The sequence below is a fragment of the Mercenaria mercenaria genome, chromosome 15, assembly GCF_021730395.1.
Source record: "Mercenaria mercenaria strain notata chromosome 15, MADL_Memer_1, whole genome shotgun sequence".
In the NCBI taxonomy this organism is placed as follows: Eukaryota; Metazoa; Mollusca; class Bivalvia; order Venerida; family Veneridae; genus Mercenaria; species Mercenaria mercenaria.
Genome location: NC_069375.1, coordinates 19842822 through 19864213, shown reverse-complemented (window position 1 = coordinate 19864213; position 21392 = coordinate 19842822). Strand labels below are relative to the sequence as shown.

Sequence of the window (21392 nt, the reverse complement as noted above, 5' to 3'; positions counted from 1 at the left end):
AGGCACACAAATATAGCTTCTTTTGTTATACTTAGTTTTGGGTTTTAGACAGTTTTTAACAGTATTTCAGTTACTAGTAAGTAACGGCGAGCAGTTAACCTTACTTGTGTTCAAGGCATCTGTACCAGTACAAACCTGTTACCCTCAAGTAACTGCAAACTTCCCCACATAAATCAGAGGAAGAGGACGAATAATTGCAGACACAATGTCTTTTATCAATTATAACTGAGCACAAAACTCATGACCCCGCGATCTGTACATCTGCGCTCTCCCTATTGAGCTAAGCTGCCTGGCTTCGCTGTATAAAAACTACTTCCCTTCACACTGTACATGTAATGCTCCTCAGATACGGAAAAAATAGAAAGGAATAACTGCAAACATATTAACAATGGTTTATTTTAATACAAAATTTCAGACAGGGAAATGAGTTTAAAGCTAACATAGTTATCATGAGTTTTCCCTTACACTTTCACTTGAGGTTTAGTTTATATTTGAAAGAATATGTGTTCCTAGTGATACAGTAAAACCAAAGTCAACATCAAAAAGCAACCCATTATAGCAGATGTTTTCTTTCAAACACACACTTTTCAGTGTTTCTGGTGGCATCTGTTTACCAGAGACTATAATGTCCACTTAACATTTTGTAAGAGGTAGACTTTGAGTGACCGTGTTTACATATATTGAGACCTTATAGAAACTATCAAACTGCTTATATTTCGAAACCAGTAAACAATTTGTAGAAAAGTTAAGATTTATCACATCAAACAATTTAATTTATTATCAATTATTAATTAACCACTTTTCAGAGGACTGTGAATAAATATGTAAATCAAAAATGTTTTACTAGAAGATTTGGAGAAGAACACATCTTGTGTCTGTTATTCTAAAACACCGCCATATATCAAGTATCTATGTACTGTTTTACAAATAAAAAGTAAATGTATTTGACTATTACAAAAGACTAAATACAATTTATTATACATTTATTCAGTTAAAGTACTAATACACTTATACTTGTATAAAATAAATATAAATGACAACAAAACTATTTAGGTATAGCACCACCCTTACTTCTCTTTTTTTGTAACAAGTGTATGCATGCTAGCCGTTACTGAAGAAATAATATACCTGAATTCAAACATAGAAAGCTAATTTGAATTGAAACAGGAATTTTAAAGTGAACAATGATACCTTGAATTGTGTGTTTACTTAGGTAAATATTCAATGTATTCATACACAACTGTTAACAGAAAACCTGATGTGTTGCTGCAGCAAGGTAAAACTATAACATTACAAAGACAACTTCAATTACTTATTCAACCGCCTTGCTGCTACCATGAACTTAATATTGTTCTGTCTAAAAAAACCACAAAATAATTCAAGGGTGCTTACAAAATCCACAAACAGGAAACTTTAATCTTCCCAGTCTTTGACTAGCATGCAATCATAAGAAATGACATGTTCAGGACAAGATATTTACCAATGAAAAGGACTGAAAGCCTCTCAGCAAATCATATAATCCAATTTTTCTGGCTTTTATTTTAGTTTGATTATGCAGATTTTCTATTATGACATTCTGGATTTCTTCAATTTCATTTTTAAACTACTTGCTATAAGTTTAAAGAGCAAAAAAGCAAGACTATTTAAAAGCTCAACGTATCGAAGGAATAAGTTTACATGATTGCCATCAAGCAGATGTTTGACAAACACTGCTAATTAGGCGTCATCTGTGAGCTGTATTAATACCTTTAGCCTGCTGGGGGCAAGTGTTTCTGCCTTTGCGACCAGTGCAGACCAAGATCAGCCTTGCAGTCTGATCATGGTCTGCACTGTTCGCTTTTCAGTCAGTAAGTTTTCAGTGAAAACCCCTTTGAGTAATAAATGGTATTGCCCAAACTGAATGTTGGACCAGTCCATTTTAGAAATTTAGCAGGGTAAAGGTTAATACATTTGTCCGAAAGTTTCTTTTCCTGACACAGGACAGTTTGCCAACTTCTCAAATGTTCAACTAATCATTTACCAGAATGGCAACATTGCTTAAAGGACAGAACCGAGAGATCAGCAGAGTTCACCCAGTAGCAGTGTTAAATGTAAAAATCGACATATACCTAATGCACATGACTTACATTAGAACAAAATGTGAATAAAAGAAGTACAAAGCAATAAAAAATCAATGATACAACTAGCATTTACATCACCTACGACAAATGGTATTTACATGAAACCTATTTATACAGGATCACATTATATTTCATTAATCTGAAGTGCACTTACAACAAATAAACATTATTAAATGTAGGTTTTTCGAACAAGAATACCACAAAATATATTAACACTTAGCATTTCTGACTAACCTTACAATGTATTTAAAAAATTAATTGTTTTAATCTTACAGAAATTTATATGAAAAAATAATTAAAACATCTTCCATGAAAAGTCCAATGAAACTCGATAATTGAGTAAAATCCTTTCAAATCTGAGACTTATTCAATCCTTTCATTACACTTCATATACATTTTTTTTTTGTATTTTGATTGTATTTTTGTTCACAATTAAGTCAAAAACTTCTCAATCACTGGTGAAAAAGCTGAGAATGACAAGGTGTGTGATCATTTTTACAATACTAACACTGAAATGATATGACATATAATCTATTTGTACGAGAGAATAAAGCTGGTATGTTACTATGGAGATCATGAAGATGGCACCTCTATGTTCTATCTGACAACCACACTACAATGTTACCCTACGATAATAAAAATTAAAGGTCTTAACTTACAAAAAATATAAAAAACCTGTCATTTTGAAATTTACCTTGAAATGAAGAAAACAAGACAGCAAGACTTCTCACTGCTTCCCAACAAAGAAATATTACATTTTACATAGTTAAAAAGGTAGAGAAAGGCAAGGAAAGTTGATACATGTAAATGTATTAAATTTTGTGTCTACTCTGAAACTACAAAAAGATGATAAAATCCACTGCACTGATAAATAAGGTAACTACAAGCAGAATGAAAAGTATATGACTGCTTCACATTATACAAGCTTTATCCGTGTGCAACTTGTAAAAAAAACAATTTAGCATCAGTTGCAAAATGCTTCTAAAAATCTAAAATGTAGATGTCTTTATCATAAAGCTAAAACTAAAAAACATTAAAATATTTCATTTATTACAAAATACAAAATTTTCTATAAAAAATTACAAGCATATATATAAATTTCTTAAGAAATGCATAATTCACTAAGGACACAACACAAAACATGAATTTTGGCACAGTTATATATGATATAATGGTAATTCTAGTAAGCATGTTATTACATTCTAGTGCATTTTTTCACAAAGTTATTCTCCTGAAATAATTCAATAAAAAGGAAACAGAAATTTACTATCAACTGCAATTTTCTCTGTCAATAATTTGGCAAGTCATACTAAATATAGACATAATTTTTCTTGGTATTTTTCAGTATTTTCACTTAAATTTAGGTTTCTAAGTTCATGATCAATAGTTAATTGAACAGTTTACAGTCAAGAGAATAATTTTCTGAAGAGTGACCAGACTTAATCAAACATACACCTTCCTTCCATCATCTACAGCTTGTATTCATACCAAGTCAGGAGTAAGAGATTCACGGGTCAGTACCGATAGCAAAATATTTTACAAACAATCACAGAAATATTGCATAGGTCCTATGTAAAACTTTTGTTCATAAAAAAACATCCTAGATAAAAAACTTTCACAAGATGAAAGAATAAGTTTATGTTAGTTTAAAGTTAAATTTTACAATTCTTGTATGTATAAATATTCAATAAAAACATAAAAAAAAAAAATGACAACCATTTGTACAAAAACAACTCATTTTAGACTTTCCCGATCGATACAAGCCTCGAGGAAATGTGTAGAACAAATACCTTTCTGACAAGTCTGTTTTCAACCTGACCTAACACTAATCTTCTGTAATTTTGAATATGTATATTCCGAATTTTAATGAAAAGTCTGATTGACATCTTACAAGCCACATGGTAGGATATATTTTAAAAAGCTTATGCCTGACAAATACAATAAGGCGCAGATATCATCCATTTGTTGTAAGGTCAATTGCACAATATAATTAGGAGGTAATTTCAAGCGATCTTGAACACCTTCACATTTTCGGGTTTGTATGTTGAGAGAAATCAACAACAAAAAATTGTGTGGTTTAAACAGTGTTTCAATCTTCAGTTAATGAATTATACTGACAAACTTGAAAATCTTTGATCAACAAAAAATAATCAGATAAAATAATTTTAAATTATGCACATTAAGAGTAAAAGAAATATAAGAAAATTTGACATCACAACTGAATTATGCAATGTAGTTAAATAGCATATATGTTGTTTTTTTGTTTTTTTTTTAAATATTGACCAAAAATTAAATAGAAAGTAATAATAATAATGTCACAAGATATGAAATTTTACCCACCAGTAAATCAATGATGTAAGTATCAAAAAAATATGTACACATACACATATACTGGCCATGCAAATAATATATCTATGTATGTCAGTTTATACATAACCGGAAGATATTCGTACAAAATTGTTTTGTTACACACGTTATAAGTACTAAAACTTCTACTCTTGAAACCCAATTGCAATTTTATAAAATATTCCATTCATAAAAATGATTTTCATCTAATAAAGCATGAAGCCTTGATTATATCAAAATTTGTAAAATATTTATGACAAAAACTGAAGCAAACTAGAGAAATGATGCAGACATAAAATGCATCATTCAAACTCCACCTGTCAACTAGTATACAACTGAGTAAAATTGGAATATTTACATCTTTTCTAATGCCTCAATAAATCCTAGCATTATACTGAACATAATGTAAACAGCACAAATTCTCAGAATTTTTGCCAAAATTAAAATTGGCTTCTCTAGCTAGTAGCTATACGTGTATATATATTTCATCATTTGTGCAAAATCTTCAGTCTTTACTTATGTTCGTCAACGAGTGTGACAGGACAAGTGAAGATTTGTCAGCACAGTTACAATGAAATGAGAATAGCGACACTTTTGTTTAAGACAATGATATTCTGTACAAGATGATATATAAAGTCTCTGTACAATGAACCTGGTGAGTTACTGGGCTGTAGGTGTCTCAATGTCTATATTCTTGAAACACCCATCAGGTAGGGATTCCATAATATCCTTCACATTCATCACATCAGCTTCAAGCTCAGACAGATCTTGCCTGTAGTCCTGCACAAACATCTTCACCTGAAGTATGAAGACACACATTTTAATACAGTTCAAATCATCCCGTTTACTGAATTGCTTGTATTATTCCTTACCACGCTTAGTTTCTATAATGAACTTGCCCATCTTCCAATTTGGACAGTACCATTAACTGTTAAAAGGGGTGCAAACCAAAAAAATAGAATGGTGAACAGTGTAGAATTATCAGACTGCACGGATGTGCAGGCTGATCATGATCTACACTGTTTGCAAAGGCAGAATTAATGGTGTCTAGCATTGTAAGGGTTATGTTCATGTAACCCTTGGTATAATTTTTCTGCTTTTCCCAACTGTTTCAAAAGCTTAACAAGGAGCTGTGTTCAATAAACGCTTGATGCCCCCAGAGGCATCCTTGTCGATAGATTTTGCAGCTAAGTCCAAAACGAGGTCAAGGTCAAACTGAGGTCAGGTGATGTTTGAAGATGAGGAATGGTCACAGTTTACATCTGTATTAGTATCAATTCATTCTTGTAAGGGGTATTGATGCTAGACGAAACGGTCCCATTTGGTTAACCAGGAGATGGCCCATATAAATCGACCTAAATCCAAAATGAGGTCAAGTGATGTCTGAAGATGAGGAATGATCACAGGTTACATCTGCATTAGTATCAAGTCATTCTAGTAAGGGGTACTGTTTTCTAGACAAAACAGTCTCATTTGGTTAACCTCGTACGGACGGACGAACGAACGGACGGACAGGTCAATCACTATATGCCTCCCGCATCAGTAGATGCTGGGGGCATAAAAAAAGCTTCACTCTAATTTTGAATATGCAAAGTCCATACTCTGTCTATTTGTTAAGGTTTAATATCCCTTTCTGTTTCTACATAAGGTATTATGTATCTGTTACTGTGATAATCTCTGGACCCATAAAAAACTGAGCGTGAAGACCAGTCTCATAATAAAACACTACCATTGGTCAATTTCAAACCTGTACTCAGACACAACCAATCAGGAGCTGGAATTTTTAGACTGGTCTCTAAACTTACTTTTATAATTTTAGTACTAGGATATTCAATATACAGATTTCACTCTGAACAAGAATATTTAACTAAAATTTTACATTTCTGTTTAGTGTCCAATCTCATTCAAGTTTATTGCCAATAAAGTGACATTCTCTCCATGCAAAGCTGGTAATAAAACTCAGCTACAAGGCCAGTGTTACAGTGCAGCCTTGCCATGGTCAAGGTTAAAGAATGAGCCAGGTGTTAACCAGTCAGTTTTGAAACTATGTTACTGAGACTGACATTCTTACAGTGTTCTTATCATTAATACAAAAGCTAATACTGAATATTATATCTTATGGTGTCATTTATGCATATCTGACTACTTAAAATCCAATGATTCTTCTTGTAATAAAATGATTGTATTCTTCTAAATTCTCACAGATTTCATACAACTGACATTCTGACTTAAGTTTCATACAGGTACTGAATATAGAAAAATAAGCCTGCGTTATTCCTCATTTTAGAAGATTTTATAGATCTGAAAGCAAACAAACCTGGTCATTAGCTGTAGTAAGGTTCTTGAACTGAGATTCTAGGTCTGCATCTTTAAGTGTCTGTTCTGCTGCTGCTAGTTCAACCTCCAGTCTGTCAAGCTCAGCAGTGTCCAGATCTCTCAATGTTGCTAAAATTATAGAGTTATTTTTCAGTATTTTCCTACTGTTTGTTTGTTGTTTTGGGTCTAACGCTGTTTTTGAACAGTAATTCAGTTATGTTATGACAAGCAGTACAAATAACCAGTGTTCCTGGATTCTGTACCAGTACGTACCTGTTCTCACAAGTAGCTGCCAATGTCCCTAAATAATTAAGAGGACAAATGATTACAGACACAATGTTATTTACCTAATTATCACAGAGAACATAAGCCCCTCCAGGGTATCAAAAATATGACCCCAGGGTCCATAGATGAGCTACTGAGCTAAGTGTGCAGACCATTTTCATGTTGTATTCTTCCAAGGGTTTGTGTTTTGTTTTATTAAAATCAGCTGAATAGAAATATTTATGTCAGTTGCTGTGCGACTATGTACTGACACATACAAGGAGTAACTTCAATTGGTATTGTTTGAGATTTGAACTTATCGCCACAAATGCAGATTTAAAACGCTGATGAATCTGGGCCTAACTGTATCATATTGTGTTACATACTCTCTACATACCTAGAATGCTGCTGATATTCTCAACTTTAGCAAGAGCATCAGCCACTTTGTCAGCTGCATCTTTCGCTGTCTGTTTGGCCTGTCCTGCTTGTTGCAATGCCTGGAAAATACAAGTTGTCCAATCACATCTAAAGAACATTTAACAATTATTGTACACAAAAAATATTGAAGACATAGCAATTGTGAATATTTAGCCCATCTAAAATTTACCTTAAAAGGATCTTACAAAGTACAATTTTCTTTCTTAAAACATGATATATATGGAACAAGAGCTGTCACTAATGGTGACAAATGCCCCCGCAGTGCGCTGACCTTTGACCTGGTGACCTTGACCTGGTGACCCCAAAGTTAGTAGGGGTCGTGTACTCAATAAGTACTATCAGCATGTGAAGTTTGAATGTCCTGGGTGCAGTGGTTCGCGAGTAAAGTGTCTTCATGCAAAAAGTTAATGTTGTGACTAACGAACGGACAGTTGAAAACTAATATGCCTCCCTTCGGGGGCATAAAAAGCAAACAAACAACATGAAATGGTATCTGGAAGGTTTTCCTGCAATGGTGATTCTTTTTTTTGTTTTGTTTGGTTGGGTTTAACTTCACACCAACAAAATTATAGGTCATATAGAGACTTTCCAGCTTTGATGGCGGAGGAAGACCCTAGACGCCCCTCTGTGCATTATTTCATGAGCAGGCACCAGGGTAAAACCACCAACCTTCCATAAGCCTTCATGGCTTTCTCACATGAAGAATTCAATGCCAAAAGTGAGGCTCAAACCCACAATAATGAGAGGCAAGTGATTCAAGGTCGGCAACATTAACCACTTGGCCACGGAGGCCCCCTGCAATAGTATGAAGCAATTCCCTCAAATTATTTGAAAACATCAACAAGAGCTGTCCGTAAGACAGCCAAGCTCGACTATTCGAAATATTGTCACAGAAGCAGAAAATGATTACCCAAAATGTTAAATATCAAAAGAGTTTTAAGTTCGAAAGGGGACATAATTTGACCAAAATGTAAATCAGAGTTATGGGACTTGATGCTATCAACTAGTTTTATAACCCCGAAGAAACATGTTAAGTTTCAATTCAATATCTGCATTAGTTCTGGGGATAGTAACTTGCATGTAAAACTTTAACCAGAATTTTCTAAGTCCAAAAGGGGGCAAAATTTGCTCAAAAATACATGTTAAGAGTTATGGAACTTGGCCCAGTTAGGTTTGTAATTGACCTAGAAAAAGAATAAATAAGTTTCAAAGCTATATGACTTTTGGCAATAGCTGTATGTACTTGCACGCAAAACTTTAAGTCCAAAAGGGGGCATAATTTGCCCAAAATACATGTCAGAGTTATGGGACTTGATTCTATCAACTAGTTTTATAACCACGAAGACACATGTGAAGTTTCAATTTAATATCTGTAGTAGTTTTGGAGATAGTAACTTGCATGTAAAACTTTAACCAGGATTTTCTAAGTCTAAAAGGGGGCATAATTTGCCCAAAATACATGTCAAAGTTATGGGACTTCACCCAGTGAGGCAGGTAATTGATCTAGAAAAAGAAAAAATAAGTTTCAAATCTATATGCCTTTTAGTAATAGCTGTATGTACTTGCACGCAAAACTTTAACCAGAATTTGCTAAGTCCAAAAGGGGGCATAATTTGGCCAAAATGAAGGTCAGAGTTATGGGACTTGGTGCTATCAACTAGTTTTATATTCCCGAAGACACATGTGAAGTTTCAATTCAATATCTACATCAGTTTTGGAGATTGTAACTTGCATATAAAACTTTAACCAGAATTCTCATAATTTGCCCAAAATACATGTTAGAGTTATCGAACTTGACCCAGTGAGGTTGGTAATTGACCTAGAAAAAGAATAAATAAGTTTCAAAGCTATATGCCTTTAAATGATAGCTGTATGTACTTGCATGCAAAAACTTAACCAAGGTGTGACGCCGACGCCAGGGTGAGTAGAATAGCTAGACTATTCTTCGAATAGTCGAGCTAAAAACTCTGTATACAGAAATTATTAAATACAAGAACATGTTTACTTACATTCTCTGCAAGATCTCTGTCATTGTTAGCCTGTATTTTCAGGTTGTCAACTTGTTCCTCAGAGTCTTCCACATCTTTAGCTAGAAGATCAGCATTGTCTTTCAGATCAGCTGCTTTCTGTTTGGTTCTGCCTGCCTCTTGGCGGATCCTGCTTGCCTCCTACGGTAACAAATGTCATCAGACAATAGTAGTCATTAAACATAGGCACAAAACTATTATGACTAAGTTTCACCGGATTATTTCTACTGTGCTTTCAGTCTATTGTGCTAGTAACAAGAAAGTTAATTGTAAAACGCTGTACATCCTTATGTAGTAATAAACATTTTACTGAACAGAAAGTCCAACAAGGAAGGCATCAATAACCATACTCCTTCAAAACAACTCATTTTTACGAAAATGTAATGCTCTCATAGGGTGTTTATTAAATTAAATACTATAATGAACAGCAATGTTCCCATGAGTATGGCAAATATTCAGGTCTAAGTATCTAGAGCATTTATTTGTAATTCTGATATTTTGCATAGTAGCTTTTGCAGTCTTTTGTTGCTGTTTGAGCTACTTCTTAACAAGACAAGAGCTGTCACAGGAGACAGCGTGCTCGACTATTTCGATGCTGGATAGTGAAACTGGGCACATCTGAGGAAACTAGAGCTGTCACTGGAGTGTTTAATGACTCCAATTGTGGATGAAGATATTGCACAACAGCCTGAGTCTATGTCAAAAAATTCAACTTAAAGTAATTAGAGAGGTAAAGATAAAATGTATCAAAACACTATATAAGTATATCCTAAGCAAAAAGGGGCATAATTCATTAAATATTGGTGCCAGAGTTGTGCAGCTTGTGTCATATAGTGTGGGTGATGATGTTGAACAACTATTTTAAGTTTGAATCAAATCCATTCAGTAATAACAGAGACAGAGTGAAAGTGCATCAAAACTTTAACCTAAAATTCTAAGTAAAAAGGGGAAATAATTCATGAAAAATTGGTCCCAGAGTTATGCACTTTGCATCATATGATAAGGGTAATGATGTTGAACAATTGTTTAAGTTTGAATCAGATCCATTCAGTTATAACAAAGATAAGAGTGAAAGTGCATAAAACTTTAACCTGAAATTCTAAGTAAAAAGGGGAATAATTCATGAAAAATTGTGTCAGAGTTATGCATCTTGTGTCATATGATGTTGGTGATGATGCTGAACAACTGTTTTAAGTTTGAATCAAATCCATTCAGTAATAACAGAGGTAGAGTGAAAGTGCACCAAAACTTTAACCTGAAATTTTAAGCAAAAAGGGGGAATAACTCATGAAAAAATGGTGCCAGAGTAATGCATCTTGTGTCATATGATGTGGGTGATGATGTTGAACAACTATTTTAAGTTTGAATCAAATCCATTCAGTAATAACAGAGATAGAGTGAAAGTGCATCAAAACTTTAACCTGAAAATCTAAGTGAAAAGGGGGGATAATTCATGAAATATTGGTGCCAGAGTTATGGCCCTTATGTCAGATGATGCGGATGATGATGAGGAATAAGTATTTCAAGTTTGAATCAAATCCATCAAGTAATTACAGAGATATGTTGAAAAAAGAGAAAGTGCACCAAAACTTTAACCAAGGTGGGGATGCGGAAAGACGCCGACGCCGGGGCGAGTAGGATAGCTCTCCTTATACTTCGTATAGTCGAGCTAAAAATCATCACAATCACTACTACCATAAAGACACAAATGTCTAAAATCTTAGTAAACTGATGAATACAGGTCGAGTTTTATTCTATCTTCACTTACATCAGATGCTCCTTGAGCAACACGTTCTGCTTCCTCTGCTGTGCTAAGTGCATCATTGGCGTCACTCTCTGCACCGCTGAGAGCATCACGAGCCACCTGGGTTCGATTCTCTGCCTCTTGTATGAGGGCTTCAATCTCTGGAACCTCCTTCAGGGCCTCTTCAGCTTTACCTCGGCTATCCTGTACTACCTGGTTAAATCCTTTAAAGTAAAAAGTACATATGTATTAGTATTTATAAGATGATATCGTTTACACAAACCTTAAGCTTACTATGCCAAATCTAATCCATTAGTTTTTTTGGCACTAAACTTTCAAAATGAAGTTTGAAAAGCATTTCCTAAGCTATAAGAAGGTCAGTACTGGCAGAAAATGAACAATATAAACAAGTTTACCAAGCAATGTCTGTAAAGTCTCGTTTGCTTCTTTCAGTGTTCTTTCTCCCATTTCCACAGCCTTTCTCGCCTTTGCTCTTGCACTATCTACATCTGCTAGTAACCCATCAGCTCTCTGAAAGTTGAAATCATTTCATAACTAATAAAGTTGCCTGTAAAGTATTGCTCTCAAAGAAGCTGTTCAATCCACATGAGATGGGCGAGTTCAGTCACCAGGACTTATGGGAAGTTCAGTTAACATGAAATAGGATGTTCTCAACAACAATAGTATTGCTGACAATACCTAAGAATGCATTCATCCTCCATTTTCGATTTATGTCATGACCAGTTAGTTGTAAAGAACATGACACTACAAATTCAAAGTATGGAGAACTTGTTAGGCTAACTCACCACCATAGCTAATCAACAAAGTTGAGCATCAATCTATTATATAACTTAACAAAATCAAAAAGACAATTAACAACCTGCTGGTGTTTTATTCCACTATCAAGTAAATCCTGGGCAGTCTGTCTTTGCTCAGCTACCTCGTCCAACAAATCCTTGTTCTTTGCGATCAGTTCCATTGCATCTCGCTTAATTTCAGCAGCCTGGAATTATCAAGTACTATGTTACACTCCTAAATTTCTAAAACCAATTTGCACTATTTTATCTTTGATATGTATGATTACTAATGACAATATTTTCATCAACATGTTTTGATATATGGCACTACTTTAAAAAAAAAAAAAAAAAATGTGATTTCAAAATCAGATTTGGATAAAAGTAAAGAAGTAGATCTACAAATACAGTCATTACTTTTATTTGATGCGGTCAATATTCACTTTATGTGCAGCAACTCCAACTATCGGTAATATTGAAATCTTGAAACAATTACATCTATTTCCAGGAACTTTTTATATACAATGCAGACAGCACTGGTTTACTTTAAATAATGCAGTTTTTTTTTATATGGGGATCACTGGTGTCCTGCATAAGATGTCAGCTATTTCAACAACAGCACGCAGGTTTCTGACACATAAAGCTTACATTCAAATCAGCATAATCAAGCTAAAATAAATCGATAAAAACTTAGCTATCCTTTATTAAAGTTATACAGGTATACAGGAAGTTCATATTTACCTCTTCTTTGATCCTGTTAGATTCCTCAATGAGTTGGTTGACATTGATACCTGGTAACTGTAACGAGGTGGCCTGTGAGTAGAGGTCAAGTGCCTCCTTGTATGCTTCCATTGACATGTTCAATGCCTTCTCTGCAAAGAACTTTGTCTGTCCATATTTGCGCTCAGCATCTTCTCTTCTGTAATACAAGAGGACCATGATGGTCCTGAATCGCTCACCTGTCCCCACCTGACCCAGTTTTAAACCGAGTATGATGTCGTTTTTTTTCTGTTATTTGACATTGTGACCTAGTTTTTGAGCTCATGTGACCCAGTGTTGAATCTGACCTAGATATCATCAAGATAAAAATTCTAACCAATTTTCATGAAGATCCACTGAAAAATATGGCCTCTAGAGAGGTCACAAGATTTTTTATTATTTGACCTACTGACCTAGTTATTGACGGCACGTGACCCAGTTTCGAACTGACCTAGATATCATCAAGGTGAACATTCTGACCAATTTTCATGAAGATCCATTCAAAAGTATGGCCTCTAGAGAGGTCACAAGGTTTTTCTATTTTTAGACCTACTGACCTAGTTTTCGACTGCAGTTGACCCAGTTTCAAATCTGACCTAGATATCATCAAGATGAACATTCAGACCAATTTTCATATAGATCCCATGAAAAATATGGCCTCTAGAGAGGTCACAAGGCTTTTTTGTTATCTGACCTACTGACCTAGTTATTAAAAACACGTGACCAAGTTTCGAAGAAGACCTAGATATCATCAAGGTGAACATTCTGACTTACTTTCATGAAGATCCATTGAAAAGTATGGCCTCTCGATGAGGTCACAAGGTTTTTCTAATTTTAAACCTACTGACCTAGTTTTTGACCGCAGTTGACCCAGTTTCGAACCTGACCTAGATATCATCAAGATAAAAATTCTAACCAATTTTCATACAGATCCCATGAAAAATATGGCCTCTAGAGAGGTCACAAGGTTTTTTTGTTATTTGACCTACTGACCTAGTTATTGATGGCATGTGACCCAGTTTCGAACTTGACCTAGATATCATCAAGGTGAACATTCTGACCAATTTTCATGAAGATCCATTCACAAGTATGGCCTCTAGAGAGGTCACAAGGTTTTTCTATTTTTAGACCTACTGACCTAGTTTTTGACCACAGTTGACCCAGTTTCGAACTTGACCTAGATATCATCAAGATGAACACTCTGACCAATTTTCATACAGATCCCATGAAAAATATGGCCTCTAGAGAGGTCACAAGGTTTTTTTATTATTTGACCTACTGACCTAGTTTTTGTTGGCACGTGACCCAGTTTCGAACTTGACCTAGATATCAACAAGGTGAACATTCTGAATAACTTTCATGAAGATCCATTGAAAAGTATGGCCTCTAGAGAGGTCACAAGGTTTTTCTATTTTTAGACCTACTGACCTAGTTTTTGATCGCAGCTGACCCAGTTTCAAACTTGACCTAGATAACATCAAGATAAACATTCTGACCAACTTTCATAAAGATCCCATGAAAAATGTGACCTCTAGAGTGGTCACAAGCAAAAGTTTAAGCACGCACGGATGCACGTACGCACGACGGACGCTGCGTGATCACAGAAGCTCACATTGTCACTTTGTGACATGTGAGCTAAAAATAAAAAGCTTCAAATCAGTGCAAATACCATCTTTTTTTTTTAATTCCTTAAACTGGCAAAGGCGACAGACTAATAATGCAATTACAGTGTTGAAAGAATTCTCAATGAAGATCCCTGATGGTAAAACACTTTAAACTGAGACAAACTGTAGCAAATAAAGACAAATACCAGAGAAAATTGAAAATGACTTGGATATTTAAAGATGACTAATGGTACAACTACCATAGTCTGCACCAAAACACAATTTGTAACATAAAATGTTCTCACTGGGCTGAAAGGTTGCTCTATTTTTAACTTGTTTGTGGGGTGGAGTATTTCTGATGTATGGCCAAACTGTTAAACATAATTATTATTATGTAACATAGTTATTTATAAATAATCCCCAAGATCTGTCTCAAGCAATTCAGCCCTGCTATTGGTCAATATCAAGATAGAGCTCAGAACCAGCTTATTAAATGCCTGAGTACAGAGACTGTTTCTGTACTCCAGTTTTATAACCTAGGAACCAGATTTCAGCAAAAGTTGTAAGAAACATGTGTGTGTGTTCAGGTTTAACATCTTTTTCAACAATTTTTCAGTCATATGACGGGTGTAACATATGGTTTGTATCACACACGTATGTTTACCTGATTCTGAGGTCACGTATATCTTGCTGAATGTTTTGTGGCATCTGCAATGTCTCTATGGCCAGTCTCAGTGCCTCATTAGATGTCTCTAGGGCTTTCTTTGACATCATCTCAATCCTCTTGGCTTCTTCCAATTGCCTGAAATACATAAAACCAGGATTTTACAGCACAATATGACTACTGTGTTATAATTTTAATCATGTGACACATTTTTGATTAATTAAAGCACTACTTAATGCTTAAAATCAACATGTGTTTGCACCAGAACAAACATGGGATGATACGGCAGCAGTGGTCATAAGGCACAGCTTGCTTATGATAACTGCCATTGCTTATTGTTTCAACATAAGTCCACTTCAGGGTCTCTTGACCTCGGCTACTGATTTCCCAGACTTTACAGAAGCAATGTTATGTAGCCAGGCCCTGTATATATGCCAGTGTGTTGCATGCACCTTTGATGTTATTGACTTTACATGGTGCCTCTGCCTAAATAATACTGAGCAAAAGACACACAAAATTCTAACATAAAGAAAATATTTGAGACTGACTAAAACCGATCCTACTTCATTTATGATTCTACTTAAAAGATATGTTTCTTAACGAAATAAAGGGATCAGGTTCTTAACGTTTTTGAAAAAATGTTTGCTTTGTTCAAACATTAAAGAACAAGTTTATAAGACTGATAACAATAAAAAGATTTGTAGAGCCACTATTAATTGAAACATTCACTATGGTAAGTGAAGAATTAAAATTTATCAACAGAAACTTTCAGTACTCAGAATATAAAACCGTACCTCATTGACAGCTCTTTAGATTCTGTAGCTATTTCTGTCATCTGTGCTGACTGCTGACCAAAGTTTTTGAGAGCATCTTTAGCTCGTTGTAACGCTGCTTGACCTTCTGTATCAATGTAATTCTCTGCTGCCTTCAGAGCTGTCTCTGCCCTGCAAACATTGTACATACAAAAGATAATACATGGGTGGAAAGCTTAAACTATTATTATTATATTTGCTAAGTATTGGTCTACTTGACAAGTGAAACACATTTTTTCAACAACATTCAGTGACAAAATAGTGTACAGTCTTTAAGATATAGTTGCTGTAAGCATTTCCTTATCTCGTAGACAAACAAGCAAACTTTTGATCTGTAATATGTTGTTTGCCTATCATGCTAGCCAAGGGTACTTGCAGGATAACAGATTTCTACATATTTTTTAAATTCAACAAAGATCCTTTTATATTTAAAATATCACTTATCTACTGTGTCGTTAATTCATTCAATTTCCTTTGCATAAAATTTCTAGATTTTGGCTTAAATGGCCATTTCTAAGGAACCTGAATTCTTGGTCTTCAAATATAATTTTTTAAATTAATTTTATTATCATAAATATTTTATTTTCAGGACTGAATTAACCATAAAATCCTCACAAATTAGTCCACAACCAATGTTAACAGCACATGTATATTTCCTTTCTTCCAGTCCAGTTTAAAAAAAAATTCAATACTACAGACCTAGAGATGGCTTCTTCTGCCTTCATTATATCATCATTGCTGCTTTGGGCTGTCTGTCCTGCAGTTAGGATATTTCTTGTGATCTGGCCACACCTGCTCAATACATCTAGAATATGGTCTTGAAGCATCTGGAGTTGCTGACCCATTGTACCATTATCACCTACAAATATGCAAGTCAAATGTTCAAATTATATATTTTCAACTTTAACTGAAACTACCATCATATAAGATATACCTGATCTAACAAGACCCCAAATTACAGCAGATTAATGGCTATGATACATGGCTATTTTAACTGGTAAATTAAACTAATGTTATATTTCAGATGCTGACAAAACACAAATGAACTGTACTGTAACTACAAATGACTGAGAGCAGTTAAAGTGTTTGACACTCATCCTTGGAGGTTTTATGATTAAACCATGAAAATATCCTGACTCTATCTACTTGTTGTCCTAATTTCCCACAGGAGATTTGCAATGAATGATATGCCATCAAGATTTTCCAAGTGAAACGCGCATAAACATTTTCAGTTGAAATGGATAAAAAAAATTACTTAAACATCTCAATAATAAGTGATGACCTTAACCTCAGAAAAAGTGTTTCCAATGGACTGACGGGTGGATAAATCAACAGAGCCATTAAAATATTGCAGACAAATATAGGACTAACAGAACTAACTTCAAACTAGATACTGCTCCACTTTAATGGAAAAATACTTACTTGTAGCCCCTCTAGCCTCATCCAACAGGACATTAACGGAGTCATTAACCCTGGTAAGCTGTGTAAGGAACTGTGTATCATTAAATGCTGTAGGATCATTGCCAATGTTCAATATAAGATTGTTAAGTTCTCTTAACTTTCCACGATGGATGTTCACTCTCTCCTGAACCAGGCTATAGCAGGGTGGACAATCTGTAGAAAATGAAACTATTACAGTTTCTTGTGAACTTGATAAATACATAAAGCATTTCCAAACTAGAAAAGGTATAACATAAACTGAAAGTAATTAAGAGGAAGTTTGCCTTGAAGTGAAAACACAGGGCTTCAAATGTCCCATGTCTTGAGCACACGGATTACTGAATTTTTTCAGCAGGCTACCACGAAATTCCTTGTTGAAGAGCATGGAAATCAATAATTTACTTTGCAATACATAAATGACACATGCAGGTTCCATTAGAAATACAATACTATGTATTATTACCTGCAAGCATGCAAGCATGATTATTTCCTGTGTATATTTGATATTGAAAACCAGGCCTTTTTTTCATCAGTTTGGGAATGCCACCGATACCGGTGGGAAAATGGCTCTCGGAAATTGTCTTAATTGGGTCAATTTGCAAATTACCAAAATGTACATAAATGTGTTTTTGTGTGAAATATTAATGAATTGCATTTTAGTAATTGTTCAACAGTATTATAATTTACCTAAATATACATACAAATTAGCAAAACTATCTTAAAACAGCAAAAACCCTAAAAGGTATAATCATTTGGGAATTTTAAATTCAACTTTGGGAAAAAAACATACTTTTTTGCATTGGGATTACCTCCTTTTACCGGAGGTAGATTTATAGGGGAAAAAAGCCCTGAAAACAGAAAATCGAGGCAAAAATTATCAGTAGATAAAACCACTACAACAGCTGAAATTAAGCTGGATAAAGGGTCCTATTGGTATCAACATATAACACTGTATTTCAAATGTGAAATTTACAAGTGTTCCTGCTAGACCTGATTAAGACTAAAGACACTTAATATGATAGACAAAAAGGGTGTCCGATTTGGTTAAGTTTTATGACAACAAATGTAGATTTTAAAGCTGCAAAGCAAATGGTTTGCATTTGAAAATTTTTACTATGTGCAACTAGTTTTATTTTTATGAGAACAAATTCAAAGCTGCAAATGGTTTGTATTGAAGGTTTCTAACTAATGTATGTGAACTTTGTGGTGTATTTTAAAGGTTGTAGTACATGAAAGCATGTTTTACTAACTTTTAAAGGTATCTTTTAGGAAATAAATGTTAAATCAAGCATTGTTTCTATCTTAACGAATTTGCAATTCAGGGTTCATAGTACTTTTTCAGATTTACCAGAAGTATAGTCATTTTCAAGGTGTTTCCAAGGACAAGCATCAAATTCAAGGACTTTTTAATACATGTGTGAACCCTGCAATTGCAGGAAAATAAGTTTCTTAACCTTTAGCCTGGGTAGTCTTTTAGCCTATAACCCATAGGTTTATGTGGTGGATATTAAAAAGACAGCTTTGTTCATATTCTGCAACTCACATACAGCCAGTAGTTTTTTCTTAAACTGGCATTAAAAGAGCAAATATATGTTACCTGCTGAACAGTGTGTACATGTAATATTAAGGGTGTTATACCTATACACCCGGCAGTGATATTATATTTAAGGGTGTTATACCTATACATCCAGCTGTGATATTATATTAAAGGGTGTTATACCTATACATCTGGCAGTGATGTTATATTAAGGGCGTTATACCTATACATCCAGCTGTGATATTATATTAAAGGGTGTTATACCTATACATCTGGCAGTGATGTTATATTAAGGGCGTTATACCTATACATCCGGCAGTGATGTTATATTTAAGGGCATTATACCTATACATCCAGCAGTGATATTATATTAAGGGCGTTATACCTATACATCCAGCAGTGATGTTATATTTAAGGGCATTATACCTATACATCCAGCAGTGATGTTATATTAAGTATTAAGGGCGTTATACGTATACATCCAGCAGTGGTTATATTAAGGGCGTTATACCTATACATCCAGCAGTGATGTTATATTTAAGGGCTTTATACCTATACATCCAGCAGTGATGTTATATTTAAGGGCATTATACCTATACATCCAGCTGTGATATTATATTAAAGGGTGTTATACCTATACATCTGGCAGTGATGTTATATTAAGGGCGTTATACCTATACATCCGGCAGTGATGTTATATTTAAGGGCGTTATACCTATACATCCAGCAGTGATACTATATTAAGGGCGTTATACCTATACATCCAGCAGTGATGTTATATTTAAGGGCATTATACCTATACATCCAGCAGTGATGTTATACTTAAGGGCGTTATACCTATACATCCAGCAGTGATGTTATATTAAGGGCGTTATACCTATACATCCAGCAGTGATGTTATATTTAAGGGCGTTATACCTATACATCCAGCAGTGGTTATATTAAGGGCGTTATACCTATACATCCAGCAGTGATGTTATATTTAAGGGCGTTATACCTATACATCCAGCAGTGATGTTATATTTAAGGGCATTATACCTATACATCCAGCAGTGATGTTATATTTAAGGGCTTTATACCTATACATCCAGCAGTGATGTTATATTTAAGGGCGTTATACCTATACATCCAGCAGTGATGTTATATTTAAGGGCGTTATACCTATACATCCAGCAGTGATGTTATATTTAAGGACATTATACCTATACATCCAGCAGTGATGTTATATTAAGGGCGTTATACCTATACATCCGGCTGTGATGTTATATTTAAGGGCGTTATACCTATATATCCGGCTGTGATGTTAGATTTAAGGGTGTTATACCTATACATCCGGTAGTGATGTTATAACTATACATTTGGCAGTGATGTTATATTTAAAGGTGTTATACCTATACATCTGGCAGTGATGTTAGATTTAAGGGTGTTATACCTATACATCCAGCAGTGATGTTGTATTTGTTTTCCATACATCTGTCACAACGTTTACCCTCCACACCTTGTACACAAGGACAGTTACCATACTGGTCACACTGCATGTCTAATGATCCCTCAGGGTCACAATTACATGCTGCAAGCAAATTTTAAACAAATTTAATCTAATTATTCTATACCAGAAATACGGTTTGAAATACCTTTTTCCCATTGCTTATGTTTTTACTGTTTCAGAGACAATCAACTTTAAAATGAAAAGTTAGTAACAGAAATAGCCACAATATTTTGGATGATGAAAACTGATTTGCATCTTTTATCTATTGCTTCTTTTAAAGTCATTTAGCTTCAACTGCTAACAAATACAAATATTATCATAATTTGGTAAGACTTAGAGCAAGTTTCTTAGAATTTACATGTATAATGCCATAGAAACAAAACAAAATACCATGTGATATTAAAACTCTTTTGCCCTTTGTTTTAATTTCAGTTTATTTCTTTAAAATACAGTGAAACTTCGTTTTATCAAACCCGGATGACTCGTACACCACCTATCGCTCAAACTCTTCTTCATGTTCCAGCAGAAACCTTGTATAGTATGTTTTGTCTGATAGCTCAAACTACCAATAACTGAAATTTTGCTGGGCCTGGCGAGTTTGAGTTAACGAAGTTCAACAGTTTTAAAATTTACAGAAATATGTATACGTATGATGGAAATGGAACAGATGTATATAACCATCATAATATCTCGCACACTGTGCTTACCTGTACATCCAACCACAGAGAATCCGAAGTAGAATCTCTGACACTGGTCACACTTTCTGCCTGTTACTCCAGGTTTACATTCACACTGTCCAGTATAGAGATCACAGGTATCATTGAGGGAGCCTTCACGGTCACACATACATGCCTCACAGCCTGTAGTAACAAGTATAATTGTATACATACGAAACACTGCTAATTTGCACTACACATTTAAATTCAGAAGTTTCAAAGCATCACTTATTACATGCTACCCCAATTTTGTCAATTCAATACAAAATAAAATGAACACTGAATTCCCTTAAAGTAATATAGTATATATTTTTCGTTCTAT

At 34.5% G+C, this 21392-nt stretch overlaps 1 protein-coding gene across 1 annotated transcript in view; it reads right to left on the bottom strand.

Moving 5' to 3' along the window:
- Window positions 1–376: 376 nt before the first annotated feature.
- LOC123548730 (laminin subunit gamma-1-like) overlaps window positions 377–21392 on the bottom strand; it is a 48318-nt gene continuing 27302 nt past the window's right edge. Inside the window, exons 16-29 of the mRNA XM_053524719.1 lie at window positions 21062–21214; window positions 20298–20435; window positions 17311–17502; window positions 16588–16747; window positions 15871–16020; window positions 15077–15214; window positions 12791–12968; window positions 12136–12258; window positions 11672–11786; window positions 11280–11479; window positions 9494–9652; window positions 7444–7543; window positions 6784–6911; window positions 377–5264 (exon numbers count right to left, since the gene is read on the bottom strand). Of these exons, the coding sequence (XP_053380694.1) occupies window positions 5127–5264; window positions 6784–6911; window positions 7444–7543; window positions 9494–9652; window positions 11280–11479; window positions 11672–11786; window positions 12136–12258; window positions 12791–12968; window positions 15077–15214; window positions 15871–16020; window positions 16588–16747; window positions 17311–17502; window positions 20298–20435; window positions 21062–21214 (2072 nt within the window). The 3' untranslated portion in view covers window positions 377–5126. The remainder of the gene's footprint in view (window positions 5265–6783; window positions 6912–7443; window positions 7544–9493; window positions 9653–11279; window positions 11480–11671; window positions 11787–12135; window positions 12259–12790; window positions 12969–15076; window positions 15215–15870; window positions 16021–16587; window positions 16748–17310; window positions 17503–20297; window positions 20436–21061; window positions 21215–21392) is intronic.